This window comes from Lepisma saccharinum, chromosome 22 (genome assembly GCF_977018435.1).
Source record: "Lepisma saccharinum chromosome 22, izLepSacc3.1, whole genome shotgun sequence".
NCBI classification, from domain to species: Eukaryota; Metazoa; Arthropoda; class Insecta; order Zygentoma; family Lepismatidae; genus Lepisma; species Lepisma saccharinum.
The window spans coordinates 25,816,243-25,837,249 of record NC_139250.1 but is presented as its reverse complement, the minus strand read 5'-3'; the positions used below and the strand labels follow the sequence as shown (position 1 = coordinate 25,837,249).

At 37.0% G+C, this 21,007-nt stretch overlaps 1 protein-coding gene across 1 annotated transcript in view; it reads right to left on the bottom strand.

Annotated features, from left to right (window-relative positions):
* LOC146004785 (dipeptidase 1-like) overlaps positions 1 to 21,007 on the bottom strand; it is a 299,723-nt gene that overhangs the window by 45,602 nt on the left and 233,114 nt on the right. The window contains exons 5-7 of the mRNA XM_083143808.1: positions 19,327 to 19,459; positions 7,858 to 8,008; positions 1,754 to 1,823 (exon numbers count right to left, since the gene is read on the bottom strand). Coding sequence (XP_082999934.1) covers positions 1,754 to 1,823; positions 7,858 to 8,008; positions 19,327 to 19,459 — 354 coding nt within the window. The remainder of the gene's footprint in view (positions 1 to 1,753; positions 1,824 to 7,857; positions 8,009 to 19,326; positions 19,460 to 21,007) is intronic.

The following is a 21,007-nucleotide window of genomic DNA, read 5'->3' as shown; positions in this document are numbered from 1 at the left end:
AGATTTGTTATGATTTGCTGAATGAACTCCAGGCACTACTGTACTGTCCATTTAAAACCAAATATGTATTTACTTGCTGTACATGTGCAACGAACCAGGGACTAAAAAATATAAATTATTATGTGAAACCTCACTTTCGTAATTCCGGCGCTAATATAATCTGCTCGCTTAGCACCCAGGGTAAGGTGGAAGGAGAGATTGAAAGGATAATACATAGGTAGTAATCCAGAGGGCCGGATAGAAACTAGGGACTGGGGGGCCGAACTTTCACAAACATATAAAAAACGCACCATTCAATCAGGCAGCCAAAACAATTCCCCAAAACCCTCTATTCGGAGAAAACCTATAGTGGGGGTACATTAGTTACGCCTAAAGGGTATATCGAGAGAAACCTTTCAGAACCGCTGCCCTAGGGAATTAAATATATTTTCTGATATCAGATATGGTGACATTGTAGCACATTTACAGGGCTATACCTAATCATGATCTAATATTGGTAACAGATAACTTCATAAATTACTAATAACTTCGAAGAACGACCAAAAGATCGCAGTTCAGCGATGGTTTAAATAGACTTGTTCTTAATCATGGTGACATGGTAAATGTCCACAGGTCGATACCTAACCATTCGCAAGCATAACTTTAAGTCCTGAGATTTTGAAGAAAAAGGAACCATGCTGATAAAATCCAGACAAAATTATTTACAATGTCGAAGACTTAACAACGTTTAAATTAACTTATTCTCTTCTGCAGCGACATGGTAGCATGCCCACAGACCTAAACATACCTATACGACAGAATAACTATGTCTCTAAATAATTTCAAATGAAAAACCAAGTCCTTGAAACCTTGTTAGGGACATTAGTTTTCAAATTAATTGGAGACCGGATATGAAATGCCCCTGAACTATAGAATGAGGTTCTATCTATAACCTCCCAAAATTATGTACATCTCAAGAAGAGTGTAATTCACACGTCTGTCGTAACAAATTTAAAAAACAATTTCTGAAAAGAAAAGCATTAGGCTATTCATAACCAAACCAAATAGGAGCAATATCAGATTTCCAAGCTTCAATAAAAAACAACTTAAGGTTCATTTTCTTGAAGATCGCAATTAAGCATATTGTACCTTAATGTTATATTTTTCTTATAAACTTGACAGGTTAGTAGAGATGGACCTCAAATGTCCATAATGATTACACTTTAATCTAAAGCTTACGGAATGTTATCCATATGAAACACGTTTCACTGAAACTTAGCCCCTATGGATACAAGTAATTGCATTTCTAAATCAAAGCATGTAAGTGTATTTTTAAAACAAAGAAGCATGCACATATGCATTTAAATAATAATGTCATCAATAATAAATCTAAATAATAATGGTTTCAATTGAACTCATAAACATATCATTACAATCATAAATAAAAAGTGAAAATAAAGCAGATTATAATAATCTAATTAAAGAGACTATACAAGATAAAGAACTAAGCAGTGTGCATTGCTCAAATTAGGTAAGAAGACATATATTGTCCAGTTCGAGTAGCAAATTACGAGTCATTGGTATTTGGAGGATCAAGTGAAAGTATTATTTATTTTTTAAAAAAATATTTCACCTGGATGAAATAGGTATAAGGGAAATAAACAAAGAGGTGACAAATATCATAATGTTTTTACATTACAGAAACTACACATAATTACACAAAATGAGTCACAGGGAACAATGCATTTATATAAAGAAACAAAAGGGCACTTACCTTACCGAATTCCGAAAGGCCGACATGTGAGGGTTCCTCAGTAGAAGCTTCCGCTACTGAACAGTCTGCCCTGGCGAGAGGGTGGAGAAACTAAATGCCAAGCACACAAACTTCATAATCATATAACTAGCTATTACTACTTTTAAACAATGTGCGAGGAAGAGTCAAATAAAAATCTTCCAAGTCCAATAAAAACTATATGACAGACTGCATACAGGTCAAATTTACACGAGGTATCAACTGTTATTTACAAAACGACCTCAAGGGTGCAACACTGATCAAGTGTGCTTCACAACACCATTTTTAAAGATGGCGCCTACTTCACACACTTGCACCATGGTTTCGTGCTCTCTGAACGCCTAAAACCAATAGAAATTCTCTGGTAAATGAAAAGTCAATATCTCTATGCATGATAACCATGCCAGCAAGATACGAATGGAAGGAGAAGTACAATAGCTTCAGTTCGCAGGCAGATGGGTGCAAATACCTTTGCCATGGGTCATAAGTGACTGCACGTGCATCCCAAAGATTCTTCTTCCTCAGATATACAGGTACTAACTCAAGACTTGACAATATATGTGGATCAGCAATGGATATGTACTTGTGCAACTCTGCATGCAGAAATCTACGACATAAAAACTAAAACAAATTAAGGTTTACATTTGACTGTTCCTCGTACATATTATTCGAAATAGCATGATATGAATCAAGACCAGCTATATACATGTAATTATTCTTATATTAATGTATTAAATATTATAAATACATTGATTACCATGCTAGAAGAAGTTTCGCAATTATTCTTAATGTTATTCTTAAGTTCTAACAATATCTAGTATATAAAACATAGATTAGAGAAAATTGAGGCCGCAAACCTAAAGAAATATTATCAGGAAAACATGCTCTCCATTTGTGAACATATTGAAATTACAATATAACATTAGACAACAGTTTATGTCTGTAATCAAATATTCATAGTGAATGCAATCAATAACATGTTAATTTATTTCAGTATCAATCACCATATCGCTGAGCACAAACAAGACCCACCTCTACAACACTGGATATAGTAATTGGCTCTGCTAATATCGAAGTTGCTGATAGGTACAATCAAACTCACACTGCAACCTACAGCAAATGCAATTTCCAAGCCAATCACTCTCTGCATATGTTTTACATTATGATCGATCGGACTGGCAAACATAGACAATCAATGAAGTAACGGTTTCTGATCGTGGAGACTACAAGAGAAAAAGACCTCACCACCGTGGTATGCAAATGCACGAAATCCAATCAGCAATTTCTCTGTGTGCTCCCTGAACCAAAGTCACCCCTTATAAACCCAATATCCGCAATATTCGAAAATGATAACTTGCTTAAGATAACTTTATAGGAAGTGAAATCAGAAAAGGCAAGTACACGCTCTTCAACACTATCGCTTGGAAACCCTCCACATTCGATATATACAGATTGTCCCAAAATAGTGTTTACACACTTTGAATGTTAATAACAGAGAAACTATTAAAGATAACTTGACCGGACGTTTTTTATTTGAAGCTACAATATCTACATTGAGTGTGTATAAGCGTGTGTAGGCATTCTGTGGTTTATAGTTTCATCACAGTCCACCAGGCGGTAGACATTAGTGTACCAAAAGTACCAGAGGTGAGCAATGTTTCTTTAAAACAATGTCAGAAGTGTTAAATAACCACCCAGCTCTCCAAGTTTAACACCGTTAGATTTCTACCTCCGGGAAACTGAAGAACAATGTGTACCCCGCCCCACAAAGTCATACTCACTGGGTGACATATCTGTTGTTTATTGATTTGTCGCTCTGTTCTCAAGCATTGCAGACAAACTACTGCTGCCAATGAGCATGTACAACTTTAAGATATGTGACACGCAAAACTGTTGTTGTTATTGGTGTTCCCATACTTAACGTTCAGAGAGTGTAAACACTATTTTGGGACACTACAGACGAACCGAACAGGACCATACATTGCTATCCCAAACCATCTACTACATCCAAACTTTATGATGTTCTTCCTGTTTAGCCTTACTGTGCATGAAGTGGACTTAAAACACAAAATCAATCAAATCAATGATGATCTTCCATGATGCTGTCAAAAGAAATCGCTCTCAATCCTCCTGATACTATATTTATGTACTTTGAAGATCGTTCAGCAGCATATCTATCTATCTATATATATAAAAATGTATGTATATGTATGTCTGGGTCTGTGTGTGGTTGTGTATATTTGTTTGTTCCGGCATAACTCTCGAACGCCTGGAGCAATTTCAACCAAACTTGGTACACGTATCACTTGCAATCTGGAAATAAATACTGTGGGGGTAAGACACCCCTGTTACCCCTAGGAGTGGGGTGGGAAGGAATGACATGTAAAAATAATCGAGAACTACCGATATTAAATTCCGCACAAACAGACATCCGTGACTCTATGCAATCCGCACAACGAAAGTGTTTCTCGGGTTGTCTGACATTCAGGCTGTGTTGCGAACGGAGTCCATAGTTTTCGTGAGACTCCCAATGCGGTTCAACTTCCAAGTTCATCACCTTTCGGCATGGGGGGTGAGAGGGGGTGAAAAATAAAATGCCACAAATGACCTTGATTAGTGTCGAATCCATACTTTTCGGAGTCGCTAAGCTAATTGGTGACGTTCACGATCACATTTTAAAATTAGTTACATTTTACACTACAGTTAGAATTCATTATGTTCCTGTCTAATACAAGATTGGGATAAATAAATACCCGGGAAACGCCGGGGAATCAGCTAGTATTATAATATGCAAGGGCCACCTCTACACATCAGCCCGACATTTCAACAATAACATCAGTTGCAATTTTAGCCGGGAAGAATTATTTAGTATCTCAATTTTCATAGCGGGCTGTAAAGGGTAGCTCTCTTTAAAAACATCAAATATCAACCTCATCCTGTAGACTAAGTAGACTCTAGTATCTGAACTCACAACCAGAATAACCCCTTGTGGAGCTCATGTTGGGTCCTGTCCATTTTCGTTGGTGATTGTCCTGTCACCAATTTTAGCCCATTCCTCTCATCCTCATCTTTTTGATTAGCAAAATATGGCACAAAAGCAAAGTAAAATGAAGGAATTTAGTCCGTCAAGTTCCTTTGTTCCAATATTTGGTTAGTGTCCTCATATTGTGAATAATTTTACTAAAATCTGATGTTAATTTCTCATAGACCAATCATAGTCTTTGTAAAATACTTATTCCCCTAGAGAAAATGTTCTTGTTGTTGAATTAGCTTATTTTATTTCTCATTTCTGCCACTTTTGGCTAATTGCGAAGATGAGGATGAGTGATGATACGATGAAATTGATGAAGTGATACTCACAAACATACATGTCCAAGCCGGAATTCGGACCCGGAACTTCTGGCGTCGTAGAGCAATGTGCAAACAATTCCGCCCCTAAAAAAACTTCCCTTACAGAGTATGCTATCTTCTCAGATTTGGCTGGCTTCGTCTAACAAGGGGACAAAATGTCGGTACATTTCATGGTCTGCAACAATATGCAGATGATACAAGCGGAAAACGTTAAGACAGAGGGGGCAAACAGTAAAAGTGAGTCAAACATTTTGGAAAGTCTTAAGGAAACGGAAAAGAGGATCGTAAGAAAGATGTCAAAACACAGTGTGATAACCGTAGAAGAGGCATAACGGACGTCGTTATGTTAGAACACTGGACTCCAGTAATATTTTCTCCATCGCCAACTGAACGTCGCACGGAGAGTCACCGCTCCGTAGGAAATGAGTTCCACTCGGCTGTGACCTTTTATTGATTGCAAACCTTCTCCTGAGCGATTCAATCCACTTCCCTTAAGATAACGTCCATAATGATTTCTATTTCGAGTTCCTCATTTTATTCCTCGATTCTTCACAGGGTAGTTCTTGCCCTCTCGCCCTCCTCCATCCCCGTCGCCATTTTCCTCTCGTAGAACACAATCCGAAAGGAGAAAATTAAGTTCGTGAAAGAAGTCCTTAGCAAAGAAACCGTCTCTAGGTCCTTTCTCTTTTGCTTTCTTTTCATCTTCCTGAGTCCAACTCGTCAGGGTTCATTGTGCTAATTCCTTCCACCTTTTTCTTCGGAATTCTATGTTTTATTCTTTTAACTTTATTATATCTTCCCTCTGACTTTTGTCTCCATCTTTATTGCAGGGGAGTAATAAATGTCACAGGATCTAATTTACGCCCGATCCCAGTATTATTCTCTGCCATGTACCCTCCTTTATTTCTTACCTGAATCTCAATTTCCCAACGATGATGAAAACCGGGAGAAGAGGAAGCATGTAAAAGTTTTTACGGCTGAATGATAAGTTGCCTACGTCACTAATATGTATAGGCTTAGGTAGATGGAAAGTGAGGCAAATATATCGTCACCTACTTTCATCTAAGTTACATTTGGGCTTTTGGGCTTTGATTTGAACGTTAGGAGGTAAATTCTTGGAGAAAGTAATTGATTACTTCTTCTCTACGGAAGAAGTCTAGTCACCAGAGCCTTGTTAGTCTGTAAGAATGCAGTCCAGGGTGTAGTATGTGAAAGAGAGGTTGACACTTGCATGCTCTTAGAAAAGGCCACCCCTAACATCCCGACAGTACTTACGTATGGACGTCAGAGGATTACAAATCTCTTAAATCCAATGACTACAGTGGCTCGAGTGTATATAAATGTATTGCACCGGCCTCCGTGGCGGAGTGGTTAGCAAAGCGCTCGCGTTGTGTGCTCGGCCTAGGCAAGGGTGTTCTTTGTGAGCATCCCTTCAGCAATTTCATCATATCATCACTCATGTACATCGTCGCGATTAGCCAAAAGTTGCAGAAAAGCAATGATAAATAACAAAAATTAAAAGACAAAAAAATGGTTTGCGCTATCGTCTCTTCGCCCAAGTTCACCAAGTTATCGAGGCGCTGTGGGATCCTACAATTTTGGTGCCGATCCATAAGCGTGAGGACAAGGGAGCAGCCTGAAAGAAGTATCGCGAAGCCAGAATACGGCGATAGGACTGCATCTAATGACTGTAGGTCACCCAACAAAAACCCACTAGGTTACGTGTTTAATAACCAGAGATCGGATTTTAAAGGGAAAAATATTTCTCTAAAAATTACAAAAATGAGACAATTATTGCCAAAATAGGAAAAAAGGACTATATTTTTATACACTATACTAAAAAATACTATTTTAAATGAAAGCGTAATATATCATACATAAAAGGGATACATTGAATTTCATATTAACGCATGCTTTTATATGCATGAATGTTATATATTGTGCTTTTATTTAAAATAATATTTTAGTGGACTGCAAAATTAAACTGTAGTCCATTTTTATTTCCATTTTTTGAAGGTAAAGTACAGCGAATAATCCTACCATCCGTTTTGATGAAATCTTCCTTGCAACAGCTTACCGCATTCCACTTGTACCTGGCTTCTCCATTTCACTGACACTCAATAATGTCGTCACAGTCACACAGTTAAGTTCAAACTATTCTCTAAAAACCTCCACAATAAAAGTCTAAATCTAGCAGATAAGTACACTTTCAGCCCAACAGGCGTGCGCTTACATTGTGTTTGTTGCTGTGTAAGCCCAGATTGCATTGTTTCAACAATCGCTGCAACGAACTCCCAACACTCATAGAGCGAAGGTAAGGCAGAAGGCGCTTGTTCTTTTTTTCCCTCTAAACTGCACCAAATAGACAATTGTTGAATGTTTTGTTCAGGGAAAGAACAGTTGTACAAAATTTTTGATATCTTGTCAATAAAGGGACCAAGGAAGATGTTTGTTAAGAAGGGGGAAAAAGGAATGTAGGCTGAGAAACTAGTCAATAAAGAGACCAGAAAGGAAACTGTTTAAAAAACGGAATGTAGACTGAATAATGGAAACAAATGTAAGTCAAAACCATGTACTCTTGTTAGTGGAAGATAATTATCAACCCTGTTGTTATGATCCATGTTGAAAAAAAAAAAAAAAACTTCTCTCTAAAATCCAGTCTCTATTAATAACGCTCATTTTACAAAATAATAATACTAGTCAAAGGTCGTATAAATCAAAGTGGATGAACTCACCACGCCGTATCGCAGGCATGAGTCAGTGTCATATATCTTGCTCCTAAGTTGTAATACATCCTTAGCACAGCCATGCTGTTGCTGATGGAGTGGCCTCCCTCCACCCCTATCAAACTGGCCACCCTTCCAGCTCGATGCGCTTCGTACACGCCTGAAATGAAACATATTGGTGTAAATGACGTCAATATTACCTGGACGAAACTACAAATAACGATTTAAAATACATATATACTCTCAAAAGATGATAATGGTGGTAATAATACGCTCATACGTAAATATTGACAAAAAATGAAGTTCACTAAATATTAAAGGATGTGAATATAACATTAGAAGTTACAAATGTATAGTACACACATACACACTATATATACACAGGATGATTCAGAATTCTTATTACTTCCTCTGTCCCATAATTATTGTCCCGTATGCCAAAATGGTAACTTTTTATTTAGGCTCTTTTGGATACTTGATTGGCCAATTTGTACTGATCCTTGAGTAATAACGTTGTATGACACATTCCCGTGTTTCATTTTCTTCTTCTGTATACACCAATGTCACAGTTTGAATATCGGACAATTATTATGGGACAACAAACAAAAGTGTACCGAACAATAATTATGGGACAGAGGGAGTACACACTTCAAGGGGTTGTAGAGGAGACTTAGTAGATAAAGTTTTGATACGGAACCCATGTCCGGAAACGTACCGTTTTGGTACTACAGAGATGACAAGATCACATAATTTCACATCTCCCGCTTCACGGTAGGCAAGTTTCAAAAGTTGCATTCCTTTATAGAGTGTGATTCGTTGATGTGAGAATATTGAACATTCTAAGAATAAATGTTGCCCATCAGGATTTTCATTACATTTTCAATTTTGAGGTCAGGCAAGCAGAGAAAATAATTGTACACTGAATTTTGTTGCATATAAACAGAAAATACTTTACAACAATTCAGACCTTGTTGAAATTGATACACGACGAGTACCTACACAACTCATTGCTACTGACTTTCATTCGTACATAGTAGGGAAGCAATGCTGTTCATTTTTTTAAAAAAAGAAAAATCGCATTGTAACCGTAACTTGCTTTCCTCCCTTCTTTGTATTCCTCGGTGGATTCTTACCCGAACCGAATAGCAATAAGGTTATTTCTTACATCCGGGCCTCCTCTCCAATTCCCTTCAAAAACTACTTCAGGGAGTTGGCTCGCCGCAGATCACTCTTTGAGCGCAAGAGGAGAAAAAAATGCACAAAAATAAAACAGAAACTCTTTTCACAATGACATGTTGAAGCAGGAAAAAAAAAACTGGAAGAACTCGCAGCTTCCTCCAAAGGGGACTGGGGGGCACGGTCTGGAGGAGGAGCCTTTGCAAAGAATTATTCGTGCAATATGGAATCCCCTTGGGTAATACTCGCAAGAGGGAAAAAACGTTCAACCCTCGTTTCCCCATCTCTTTGTTTGCAAACCGAAAGATTGCCAAAGGAATAAAGTAAAGATCAAAGCCCTTCACTTCTGTTAACGATTTCGACTAATGCTCACCATCCTTCGCGTGTCGAAAGGAAATTGTATTTCGTCTAAATCTTTCGTTGCCTAAGGTAGTGAAGTTATCTTGGAAGTTTCGCTGTTTGTTTTGATTTGAGATATAGAGCAATTCTTCTATCTATTTTCTTCTACAGTTGGTTATTGAAAAGTATCGTAGTAGTAGTGAATATGATATGTTCTGGAACATTTGTTTTGTATTTATTCGTTTTACCCCGATTTCAGCTAATTTTTCAAGGGGAAAATATCAAACAAATCCAATTTTACTATTTTTATAGCATAAAAAAAATAATTATGTTTTTTTTTATCAAAGTTCAATCACCCGTTTCTATAGGGCAAAATTTACTTTACGAGTCTAAATCAGTATATTTTAAGCATACATTTACAATTATCCAAGAATTCTCATGTAACCTAGTTTTTACTTAGACAAATCAATAGTCTTGTCACGAGAATTCTTTGCATTCCAAACATTCCTGAGCGTGCGTGTGTGTGGAGATTGATGTACTTATGCATGTGTGTGAACATTGAGGCATTGACCTGTTAAGAATGTCGCGCCCCCTACAGGGGGTCATGTGACCCCTGCTGACTAGTTGCCTAAGAGTATAAATAGAAGGTGGCTGTCTATTATTCTCACCTTTGCTGGATTGGTAAGGGAACGCACTTGTGGGCGATAGAACCTGAACAGACTTCACCAGAGCATCGGAGACTCAAAGCAGATGATTTGATAAACTAAATATGCTGACCAAGGTCAGCATATTTAGTTTTTCATAATCATGGAAACAAGGCTTAATGGTGTTATAAGATGATTTGATGAATGAATCTAAGTAGGGTCATAGGTTTTCGTAGTGTTTCCTTTTAACGTACACATTATATGCAATGTGTAAAGAGATTTTTTAAATTTTTATTTAAGAAATTTTGATGTTAACAGATTTTTATGTTAATAAATTCTTATGTTAACAGTGAATGAGTTATGCAGTTTTCTTCATAAAACAAGAGTTTCCCGATTAGTAAATTGAGGTTATAAATATAAAGGTTTTGCTATCTTACCACCACTTGTTTTCATTTTGAAGTGTTGATGACGAACATGGGTCTGTGCGCCTTGCATTCGCTGTATACGTATGGGAAAAAAATAGAACCTATCGAATAAACAGCATATTCTTATTTAATTAACATGGATGAATGGAATGTGTCATAATTAAATCTTATCTTCTGTTTAATTGTAAAATCAAGATGAATTTTATGTTATTTTTATGCCATTGAAACACACTCTACAATTCCAAATTTTCATGCCCTGTTCAGGCAAGCCCAAAACAGTGCCAACTACAGTATAAACGGAATCTATACCATATAAGGATGCCAATCTGTAAACAAGTATGAAGTGTTTCAATTCCAGGAAGTGTTTCAATAGTTCTATAACAACTATAAATTTATCCGGACTGAACTTCACTTATGCATAAATAATTTCTAATTCTAATAATTTTTCACATGCACAAAAAAATCATGTGTGTCGACTTAAGAAAAAATCGTCATCTTTTCCATGCTAGTACGAATAATTTTAGCTCATAGCCAATCAAATATATGATTTACAAAAATGTATCACACATTTCCTAAGCCCATCAAAACGTTGGTATCAGTAGATGATTTCAAATAGTATTCTACATACTTAAGTTGAACTTTGAAATTTTAAGAACATGCACTATTTCCTGTGTGTGCGTCTGTTTGATGTGGTGTATGTGTGTATGCAGCATTTCCTTCCACTTGACCTGGAGCCTCCCCGATGGCTTAGGGGTAGCGTCGTCACCTTGTAATCAAGGGGTCTCGGACTTCGATACCCCGTGGAGGCACATAGTGTTCGGGTCCCATTGTAGGTCCAGTCGCGATCAGCCTTACTGTGCATCAAGTGTACTTAAAAACTCAAATCAATAAAATCTTCCACTTAACCACATCGAAATTTTAAACAACATTGAAGCAATTCCATATGGAGAAAAAATATGGAAAAATGAAAAAAAAAAATATTTCCGTTCAGTTCATTTCGTCCCCAGTTTTGCTATACGAACCACAACAGTCTATCCACTTAAATCTAATACGTAACGTTTTTACAAGTGCAGATTCCTTATTGTACAAAAAAGTACTTTTTTGTAATGCAAAGGCTGTGGTGCGTACACCAAATGAAGGCGTACCATCGTCCCTTGGAACTCATAAGCAGCTTCTTGAATACTGCATGGCATAAAAGATTAATGCAATAGAAATGTACACCTCTCTTGTTAATTGGATGCTTGTGTACAGCGTGTTCCATAGTGACGCTGTTAGGGCAAAGTTTGCGCTTAACGAGGACCCCCTGCCGTATGGGTATTGTTCATTTAGACGCTCCAAAGCGAAGCAACCCCCTGGAGCGCCTGGTGGATGAAGCAGCGAGTAGCTAGGGGCGGTTGCTCCGTTGCCTTGGGTCACGCGGGACCGGTAAGCACGGGACAACATCTTGGAAGGAAATTGGCCTTATAATTCCTCTCGGTTTGGGTACGTCACAATGCATTATAGAAATTTGGCACGTGGTTTGCTTCTTAGAATTGACGAATACATTTTGTTTCGAGAATAGAACCGCAACTGTTCCCGCAAGAGAAGAAATCCTAACCCTGGACTTTGATACGCACCCACTTATTGTATCATTTTAAGTGTTTAATATGTTAAATGTCTATGATGACATAATTTGTTTTGTTCAATTGGGTAGTCTGTTATGGTTATGCACTAACCTTAAAACATTTGATTGTGGGTTGTTAGGAGAGAGATATTATGAATTTGTCGAGGGTTAAGAAGAAAATTTTTGAAGAATGTAACTTATGGTGTAATAATTCATTGCAAAGTGTTGGTGAAAGTTGTCGTCCTTATGTTGATTACCCTAGGAAAAAACCTTGGTTTTATAATTGTAAAGGTTCAAGAAATGCAATTGTTTTAATAAATAGACTAAGAAGTGGTCACGCGAGAACATATCATCATTTATTTAAAATACACATTTTGAAATCTCCGAATTGTGACTGTGGTGATTTTAGGGGTGATGCTCATCATATTATTTTGGAATGTCCAATTAACTCAGAGAAAAGAAAGACCTTATATAAAACTTTGTCAAAAATTAATGTTCCTTTTCCCATTAATATGACTTCAATGTTGTATGCTCCAGATGTTAGAATTGGATATGTTATACTTGCTTTTTTGAGAAAAGCTGATATAAAATTATAATATATTTTTGTTACTGAATGAGTTAATGTAGTTATATAAAATTGTATTTAAGAGCATTTATGAACTTTGTGTGTAAAATTTATATTAAAAATGTATCTTATGTACTTATAATGTATGCTGGGCATAAACAGCCACCTGTAAAGCTGTAAGTCCAATAAATCTTAGTTGAGTTGAGTTGATATTATGAATGTTGCTGGATCATGGAAGTAATTTTGGAAATGTGTTAATTTGTGTAGTCAAGAACAATTATGATCTTAATACAATTTTGTTTGTAATAAGGAGTTTAATTGCGAGTGCAAGTGTAATATATTAACATTAACTGACATCTAAATATATTTTTGGTGTGCGAGAGTTAGTAAGGTTTACGTAAACATACCCGTATCTGTTTTCCCACAACCTGAGGGTAGGCTGATAAGTCTCATGCTCGCCGTAGAGGAATAAAAGTAAGTAGATCCATTAAGAATAAACCAGGGAACGTAACAACTTGTAGGAAGGGGTTACAGAGTTTCGCTAGAATTTTGTACCTCGAAATGTTGGCGGTTGCATTTGTTTCCGATTCTTAGATGCTCTGTTCAGTGTTAGACTGTACACTTGTGAGTGTAGATATGTTGAAGCTCTTCTCTGTTACCACTATACCAGAGCCAAGTTACCTTCCAACGTCCATTCGCAGCACAGATTATTTTCACAAATTATCTTCCCCTGCTGGCCTCTTTGGAAAGGATGGATTCTAAGGACGTCGATTGTTTCCTAAACAGCGGTTCAGCGGTAGGCCTTGTCAGCTGTTTCACTCCAAGTTTCGTCGTACAGAAACACGGCATCAGCGCGTCTCTAGCAGAAAGGCAGGTCCCGAGCCGGAAGAAAGCTTGGCTTGACACTAAGTAACAGTTTTACTCCTTTGTTATTAGGTCCACGATGTATTATTTTTGTAGCTACAGAAGTTTCTGAAATGTTACATAAAATTACCGAATTGTATATTAAATAGCCTTAGTAATAACTTCCGATATATCAACAGTTTATTGTAGTACTGATTATTAAGTTTTGATGGTTTAAATAAACACGCACGCCATCAAAGCTTTGTTCTCTTGAATTTTCTTATTTGAGATGTTTAACTGCTAATTGTATTGCACTAAAAGGTAAGCAATACATCACAGATCCCGCCTCTGCACTGTGACTTGAAAAATAGATTAACGTGCCTCAGGTCTAGTACAATACGCGTTATCACTATCTCTTTTGATATTAAAAATTCTGCATTTCCAACTGTTTGAAAGGACCCTAGTCTTTCACCTTTACAGGATAGAGGATCATGAGGGAAACACTTGAAGAGGAAGTAGAGGGTTTGGTCTCAAGAGGTGGTGGACAAACGCGAAGTGGTCGTCCCTGCGTCTCTCTAATGCGTTCCAGGAAGCCACCATGAGGTCACAGTGTGCACACGTAAAGATAATCGGACTTCACGATTTTGACGAGGCAGGCGTGAAGAGGCGTGTGACCACAATATGTCCCTACGATGAACCATACTCGTGTGACGTCAAGAGCAGACAGCTCAGGAAGTTTAACTCCAAACGCACTTGTAGCGTGGTGTTTCCTTATGCGATGGCTTTGGATTTTCTATCATAAGGGACAACTTTTAAAACTGAGCAGTTAAAAATCAAAATTTTGATATGTATCGTACAGCAATCGGCAAAGATAATAGCAGGAAAATTGTCCATTGTTAACGCATTCTTTCTAGTCTACACCCACGAATGGAATTTTGTTGACGCAAAACAGATGTCGCCATCTACTTATTGATCTTCTTATTTCAATTTATGATCATCACATGGTGAAACACAGACGTTTGGAAAATAGTGAAGGACAATTCGCGTACAATTTCTTTGCTATTGGGTGTACATGTATGTAAATATAAAATTTCAGACAATACGTCGATAAATTACACCAAACATGCCTTACAGAGTACTAGGTAAAGAATAACTGCAGTAAAAAATCAAATAAAGCGGATGCTTCTAATTGGCATCCGATCCGGGAACCGCAGCCAATAGGCGGCGCCGCTACGGTCACATGATGCCGCTAATCTTCTAACAGCCATCGTGGCAACGGTGTGGTAGTTCAGCTTCGAAACCGAGATTGCTTTATTTATTTTAAAATGCACGATTTCCTTACTCACGTTTTCTTTCCTTTATGCTCTGTAACTAACTGTATTTATAATTCTGCCCCTCGGAGCAAGAAAATGGCAATCCACAAGAAGGTACTTTTGAGAAAAAGGCAATTGAATATCTTGAGAATTCATTAATTTCACAGATATCTTTTAAGTGTCTTGAAACTATGATTTAGATATAAAATTGACTTTAAATGATCGCATTACACATGTAACGACTTTGTAAGTGATCGGTGACTTCAGATGTATGACGCATTTATGTTGAACTGGTGGCTGACGACCAACCTGTGTGTAAAACCCGTGGGGTGATAGATGGAAATTGAATGAATAATCGAGAATGTTAGCGGATATAGACATTGAGATGAATGTGGCAATTCTGTAAGTTGGTTAATCAGTTTTATTTTTTTTTAAGAATGCTTGTTGTGGACCTTGATAAATGTTACGATATGTAAATCTAATGGTAATATTTTCTGCAGTGTTCCAAATTATTGGATTTCAAGATATTGCTTATTCTGCGTACAAGTGAGTTGATTTTATTTAATGGTGGAATATTAAATATGATCTACCGGGTGGCCAGAATTAAAGTTACTCAACTCAGAGCCCTCTGTAGCCGGTTTGAGGCATCGTAGAACTCTGAAATTTGGTGAATCCACTATGCAGACCATGGGGAAGAGGATGGTGATAAGAAAGTAGTTCAATTTTCCGCCACCAGGTTGAAATGTGGCGCTGCAATAATTAATATTGAAAAACATAAGTTATTAAGCTGAGTTATTAATTAGAAAGACATTTGTTAGTATCTGGAAGTTGCGAGAAAATAATCTCGAGTTTATGGCAAGATTGCAAGGTAAAGGCAAATCCATAACCAATTGGAGCAGTTTACGTCATTATTACAACCCATCATGGAAATACAGAGTCACATTTCAACCTGTGGCGGAAAATTAAACTATTTTTTTATCGCCATCCTCTTCCCCATGGTATGCATAGTGGCTTCACCAAATTTCATATTTCTACGGTGCCTCAAACAGGGTACAGAGGGATCTGAGTTCGGTAACTTTAATTCTGGCCACCCGGTATGTTTCAAGCTTGTTATTTGAAACTGAGTAGTTGTGATTAGCCATTAAGTGTATATTTACGATACCCAATGAACAGAAAAAAGATTTTCTCACACGCCTAATGGCAATGTAGAGTAAGTCGGTGTTTCTCTTTGTTGCTAAACCTCTAAGAAGTCCGATTGTGAAGAGAAACAAAATTATTAGAACTTTACACAGGCCTTTTGGTGCGTGTCACACGTAATCTATGTACTGCAGTAATAAAATATTTTCACAATAAAATAATTTTGGAGACAACTTGTGGAAAGAAATTGATGTGGTGTACCATTGTATTGCACCCAACAGTTGTTTTCTATTGTTTATTGCACTTAATACAGTACATACAAATGAATAATATAGGTTTAATTTTAAAAAAAAAACATCTTAATTGAACAGATCGTAGCGGGCTATGATACAACACAAATGCTTTATCTTACAATTTAAGGAATTAGTGTAAATCAGTCCCACACAGGCGTTGCCGTTTTCTAGGTCATTTACCTTGAAAAGTAAATTTGAGATCTGATGTAGAAGTAATTTTATTGTCTGAGGTCGTGGGAGCAGTATCTAATGGCTAAACCGAAAGATTTTTAATAGAATTTAGGAGCAAGACAATGGTATACAACACAATACTTTTTTCCCGGGGCAACCTAATGGTACGCAACACAATGAATGAAAACGAACAAAACACTTATGCTTTAATAACCATCTGAGGAATTTCCACTGCTTGATGAGATGTACGATGAATCACTACTTCAAAATCACTTATATGTCCAGCAAGTTCACCTTCCAATAGCTCCGATGGACGTTTATGTTTTCCCAGCAAGGAGGCCATCTTGCCTTGTGGGTTACCATTATATTGATACGAAATATAGATGGCAGTATCACATGCGAACTCTGAGAAAACAGGAGGGAAGATAAGCATATGTAGGCTCGTGAAACAACTGTTAACTCATTTTCAATCAAAATGTGGGTTGCCATTATCTTGCACCGAGGGGCAGAATTAACGAAACACGTAATGAATTTACTGTATAGTCTCGATAAGTGAAAATTTATAACTTCCTAAGGTCACTGTCATCTATCTATACAGGGTGTCATTTTAATGGCTTCCACGGACCACGGATTCGTATAGAGGACATCTAAGGAAACAACTTTTCTCAGTAACATTTTTCTCCTTGGTGCATCATTTCGGCCCTACAGCCGTTCAAAAAAGACCGTTTTGCCGCCTGGATGCTGGCAACCCAACACAACATTTGATCGTATCTGTGATGTCATTTCCTGCACCGAAACAGCGCACGGCAGGGTTGCAAGGAACACACAAATTTTGTTAAAATTGACAAACTACCAACCACATGATTAGGTGTAAACCGAAGCGAGAAACGCGTCCAGTAGACCGAACATCAAAGCCTACAACTCAGAAGATCAGAAGTCATCTCAGGGGAAGGGAGAAGTGAACCAACGATATGAGAATGGTAAAAATACGTATTCAAAGTGAAGTGTCAATATCGGATTTTGTCTTAGCCTACATATCAAATATCAACAACAATACATTTTATTGGACTTACAGCTTACATGTGGCTGTTTACGCCCAGTTACATGTCAAATATTTGTAAATCTCGTTGCAAGGTTGATGTCTACAGGTTTGTGTCCAGATGCCTTGTGATACGTTTGCGCTAATATCGGAAATATCCGAGGTTCACGTTGATACATTACGGCTAAAACACGTACAACCACAGTAACAATCTAATGATGAATCAATAGCGAATATACTGCCCCGTTAACAGTTGCAAACTATTATATGTGTATCCGGTGCATAGATAAACACAGTCGTCGGAGAGCTTGTATTACTACTACTTATATCCCTGTATTTTCAACCATTTTTGCCACTTGCCTCATAATGCCCTGAATATACATTATATTATGTGTTGCTTACCTTTGGAATTTTGAGTTCTTTCATTTCTATTTTGTCATCTGTTCAGTGTGTCACAGACAACTAGTATCAGAAGTACAAAGTGGATAGACTAAATTGTAGATGCCAACTTATTTATTACATTTGCAAATATTTGACATGTAAGCTGAGACAAAATTCGATATGACCACTTCCACTTGAATTCTATTTTCTTTCTACCATTTTTCGTATCGTTTGTTTACTTCCTGTTAGGTTAAAGAACGTGTTTTCTCGTTTTGTTTTACGGTACATAATATGGCTGATTGTAGCTATGCCATTTTTCACAGAATATATGTGTTCCTGGCAATCCTGTAACGCATCGCTTCACGACGGGATATGACGTCACAAATGCTATAAAATGTCGTGTTGGGTTGCCAGCATTCAGGCGGCAAAAATGGCTTTTTTGAACAACTGTAGCACCGAAACGACGCTCCAACGGGAAAAATGTTACTGAAAAAAGTTGTTTGATTTGATGTCCTCTATACGTTTCCGTGGTCCGTGGGCGCCATTAAAATGACACCCTGTATATATATACATAAATGGATGTATGTTAGCATAGCATAGCTCTCGAACGCCTGGAGCAATTTCAACCAAACCAGGTACACACATCACTTACAATCTGGAAAGAAATACTGTTGGTGCAAGACACCCCTAGGGGTGGGGGTCAGAAGGGGACATAAAATAGTATTCTGTTCCGTGACATCTACGTGTGTCATATCCTGCACGTTCTGCTTCCAGCTACACAGCACAGTGAATTTGGTTGGCTACACAGAAGGTGCGAAATTGCCATAGTTTTCAGGGTCGCTAAGATGAATAGTGACACTCCCAATGCCGTTCAACTCCAAGTGCATTTTACACTATAGTTAGAATTCATTATTTTCCTGTCTAATAGAAGATTGGGATAAATAAATACCGGGGAACACCGGGTAATCAGCTAATATTTTATAAATGTAGAATTAATTTCAATATATATGGCATTAATCTCTAATTCTCATGTTCATATACAAGAAATATGTTTCAATATTTTAGTTAGCTATACACCCTGTACCCTGCAAAGCAAAAAGCACTAACTCCATTTCAGGATATTTTGAGAAAATTAGCAAATACGTTCTTCCTTGGGCTGTACCTTTAAATTAAATTTAAGAAAACAGTTTTTTTTTTTTCTGCCTGACTTTTAAAGGTATAGAACAAGGCGAAACGTATTTTGTTCATTTTATGAAAATTTTCGAAAATTGAAATTCCTGTAATGGGTATAAACTGTTATGGGGTATTTATCCTCTAGTCATCTATTTTAACTACACTCTGTCCCGGGATCTATAGAACAAGCGAACAAAATCAAGTCCTCTGTGCAAATAGGGCTCGAGTGGGATAGACCAATGAAAGCGTTAGAGAAGTGAGTGCATGGAGGGGAAAACGTGGCTGCAGCTGCCACTCGCTTTCTCCCCTTGTTTATCGTTGTGCGCGACCTTGTTCCACAGATTCCCTACACAAGTGTATCTGTACGATGCCTCACCTTTCACCGTGTTGACCACTTCCAGATGCGCTGCATTGAGTTCGGCGAGTCTCTTGATTAGGTCGATCTGTTCCAATGTCAACTGCACGGCGTCCAGGTATTGGGAGCCACAAGGAACGTACGCAGACCAGAACTGAAATGCAAAGACGTAGAAACTTTCAATCTTATTGTATTTTATAAATAGTCGGCGACAAATGCAATATTAAGCTCATTTCTTATTGTTTGCTTTACATCTTGTGTGTTTCGTGGAGAAGGGAATAGTTATACTGATTGATGGATTGATGTTTTGAAATTCTACTTCGATTTTATGCCACTTTTGGCGAAACACGAAGATGAAAATGAGTAATCATATGATGGAATTGAAGAATGAACATTCACAAAGAACATAAAAGCCTAGTCCGGGATTCGAACCTGGACTCCCTTCTGTCGTAGCGCATGTATACTTACACTTCTGGAGAAGTTATCCTCTGCTTCATTGGCACTTTCATTTCAGTGTTCGTTCCATGCTAAATTTACATCCTTTCTATTTGCGATTCGCCATTCCTCTAATTTTAAGACAATCTTTACCAAGTACAATAGTTGAATGCCCACCAGTGCTCACCAGTGCTGCAGTGGTATACGTGTCTAGTTCTTGGAGGAATTTAGCTGCCAAAACATTGGAGCATTTGTCAAGTAACTCTTTGAAATCCAATTGCTGTAAATCTTTTTCGTGTAATAGAAAAGAAACACTTGATTGTAGACTACCATTTCTATGCGAAATATGCTTCACTTGGGTACGATTTTTACAAAGTATTTTTTATTTATCTAGACTTCATTGTATAAAGATTGATGATTATGTACCATACATGAAGAAAATGTACTTTTTTATGTAAATGGAAAGTATGTTTGGTTTGCATTAGCATGATTATCGTCTTACCTCTAAGAATTGCATATTATATTCAGTTTTATAATAAAATAATTGGTAATTTATAACTGAATGAACTTTCATGTTTAATAAGAGAATTTAAACAAATATATAATAAATAGAGATAAAGTAAAATAAAACGAAATATCACTGAGAATAGCTAACTACATGTTATATCACTTTTATTTATTGTCATAACATAAACATTATATCATGTTCCAAAACGTAAACAAAACACGTATAAATCTTCATACATTTATTATATTTCAATCAATTAAAACTGATTGTTTGTAATTTGTTTGCAAGAAAATTTCCAGCAGAAAGTAAATGTAAAAACAACTTACAGTTACTTATGAAGTTACAGTAAGAGTAACTTGTTTACTTTGGGCTGAATAATTGCTATTAAGATCTTCATTGATGTAATGCTAAGGTATTTGCAAATTGTGGTACTGAACTGACAATACACGGCTATAAATTCGACTCGATGTACCACCAAAAGTGTGGTCATCTTTGTACTAGTAGTTTGAAATGGCTTTGCGTTCATCTTATTTTGATATAACATATCCCCTTTCATTACTTTGAGGTTAATCGTCAAACAATAATCCATAAACCGTGATTGTCTTAATAAGATATATTCTTAACACATTACCCTCGTATTCCAAATTCAACTAATCTATTACATATGTTGTTTCTCTTGAGTCAACTACTTTTGCAAAGTCTATAAATCATTTAAAAAAGAGGCTAATATTTGCTAAATGAAATACGTTTAAAGTAATG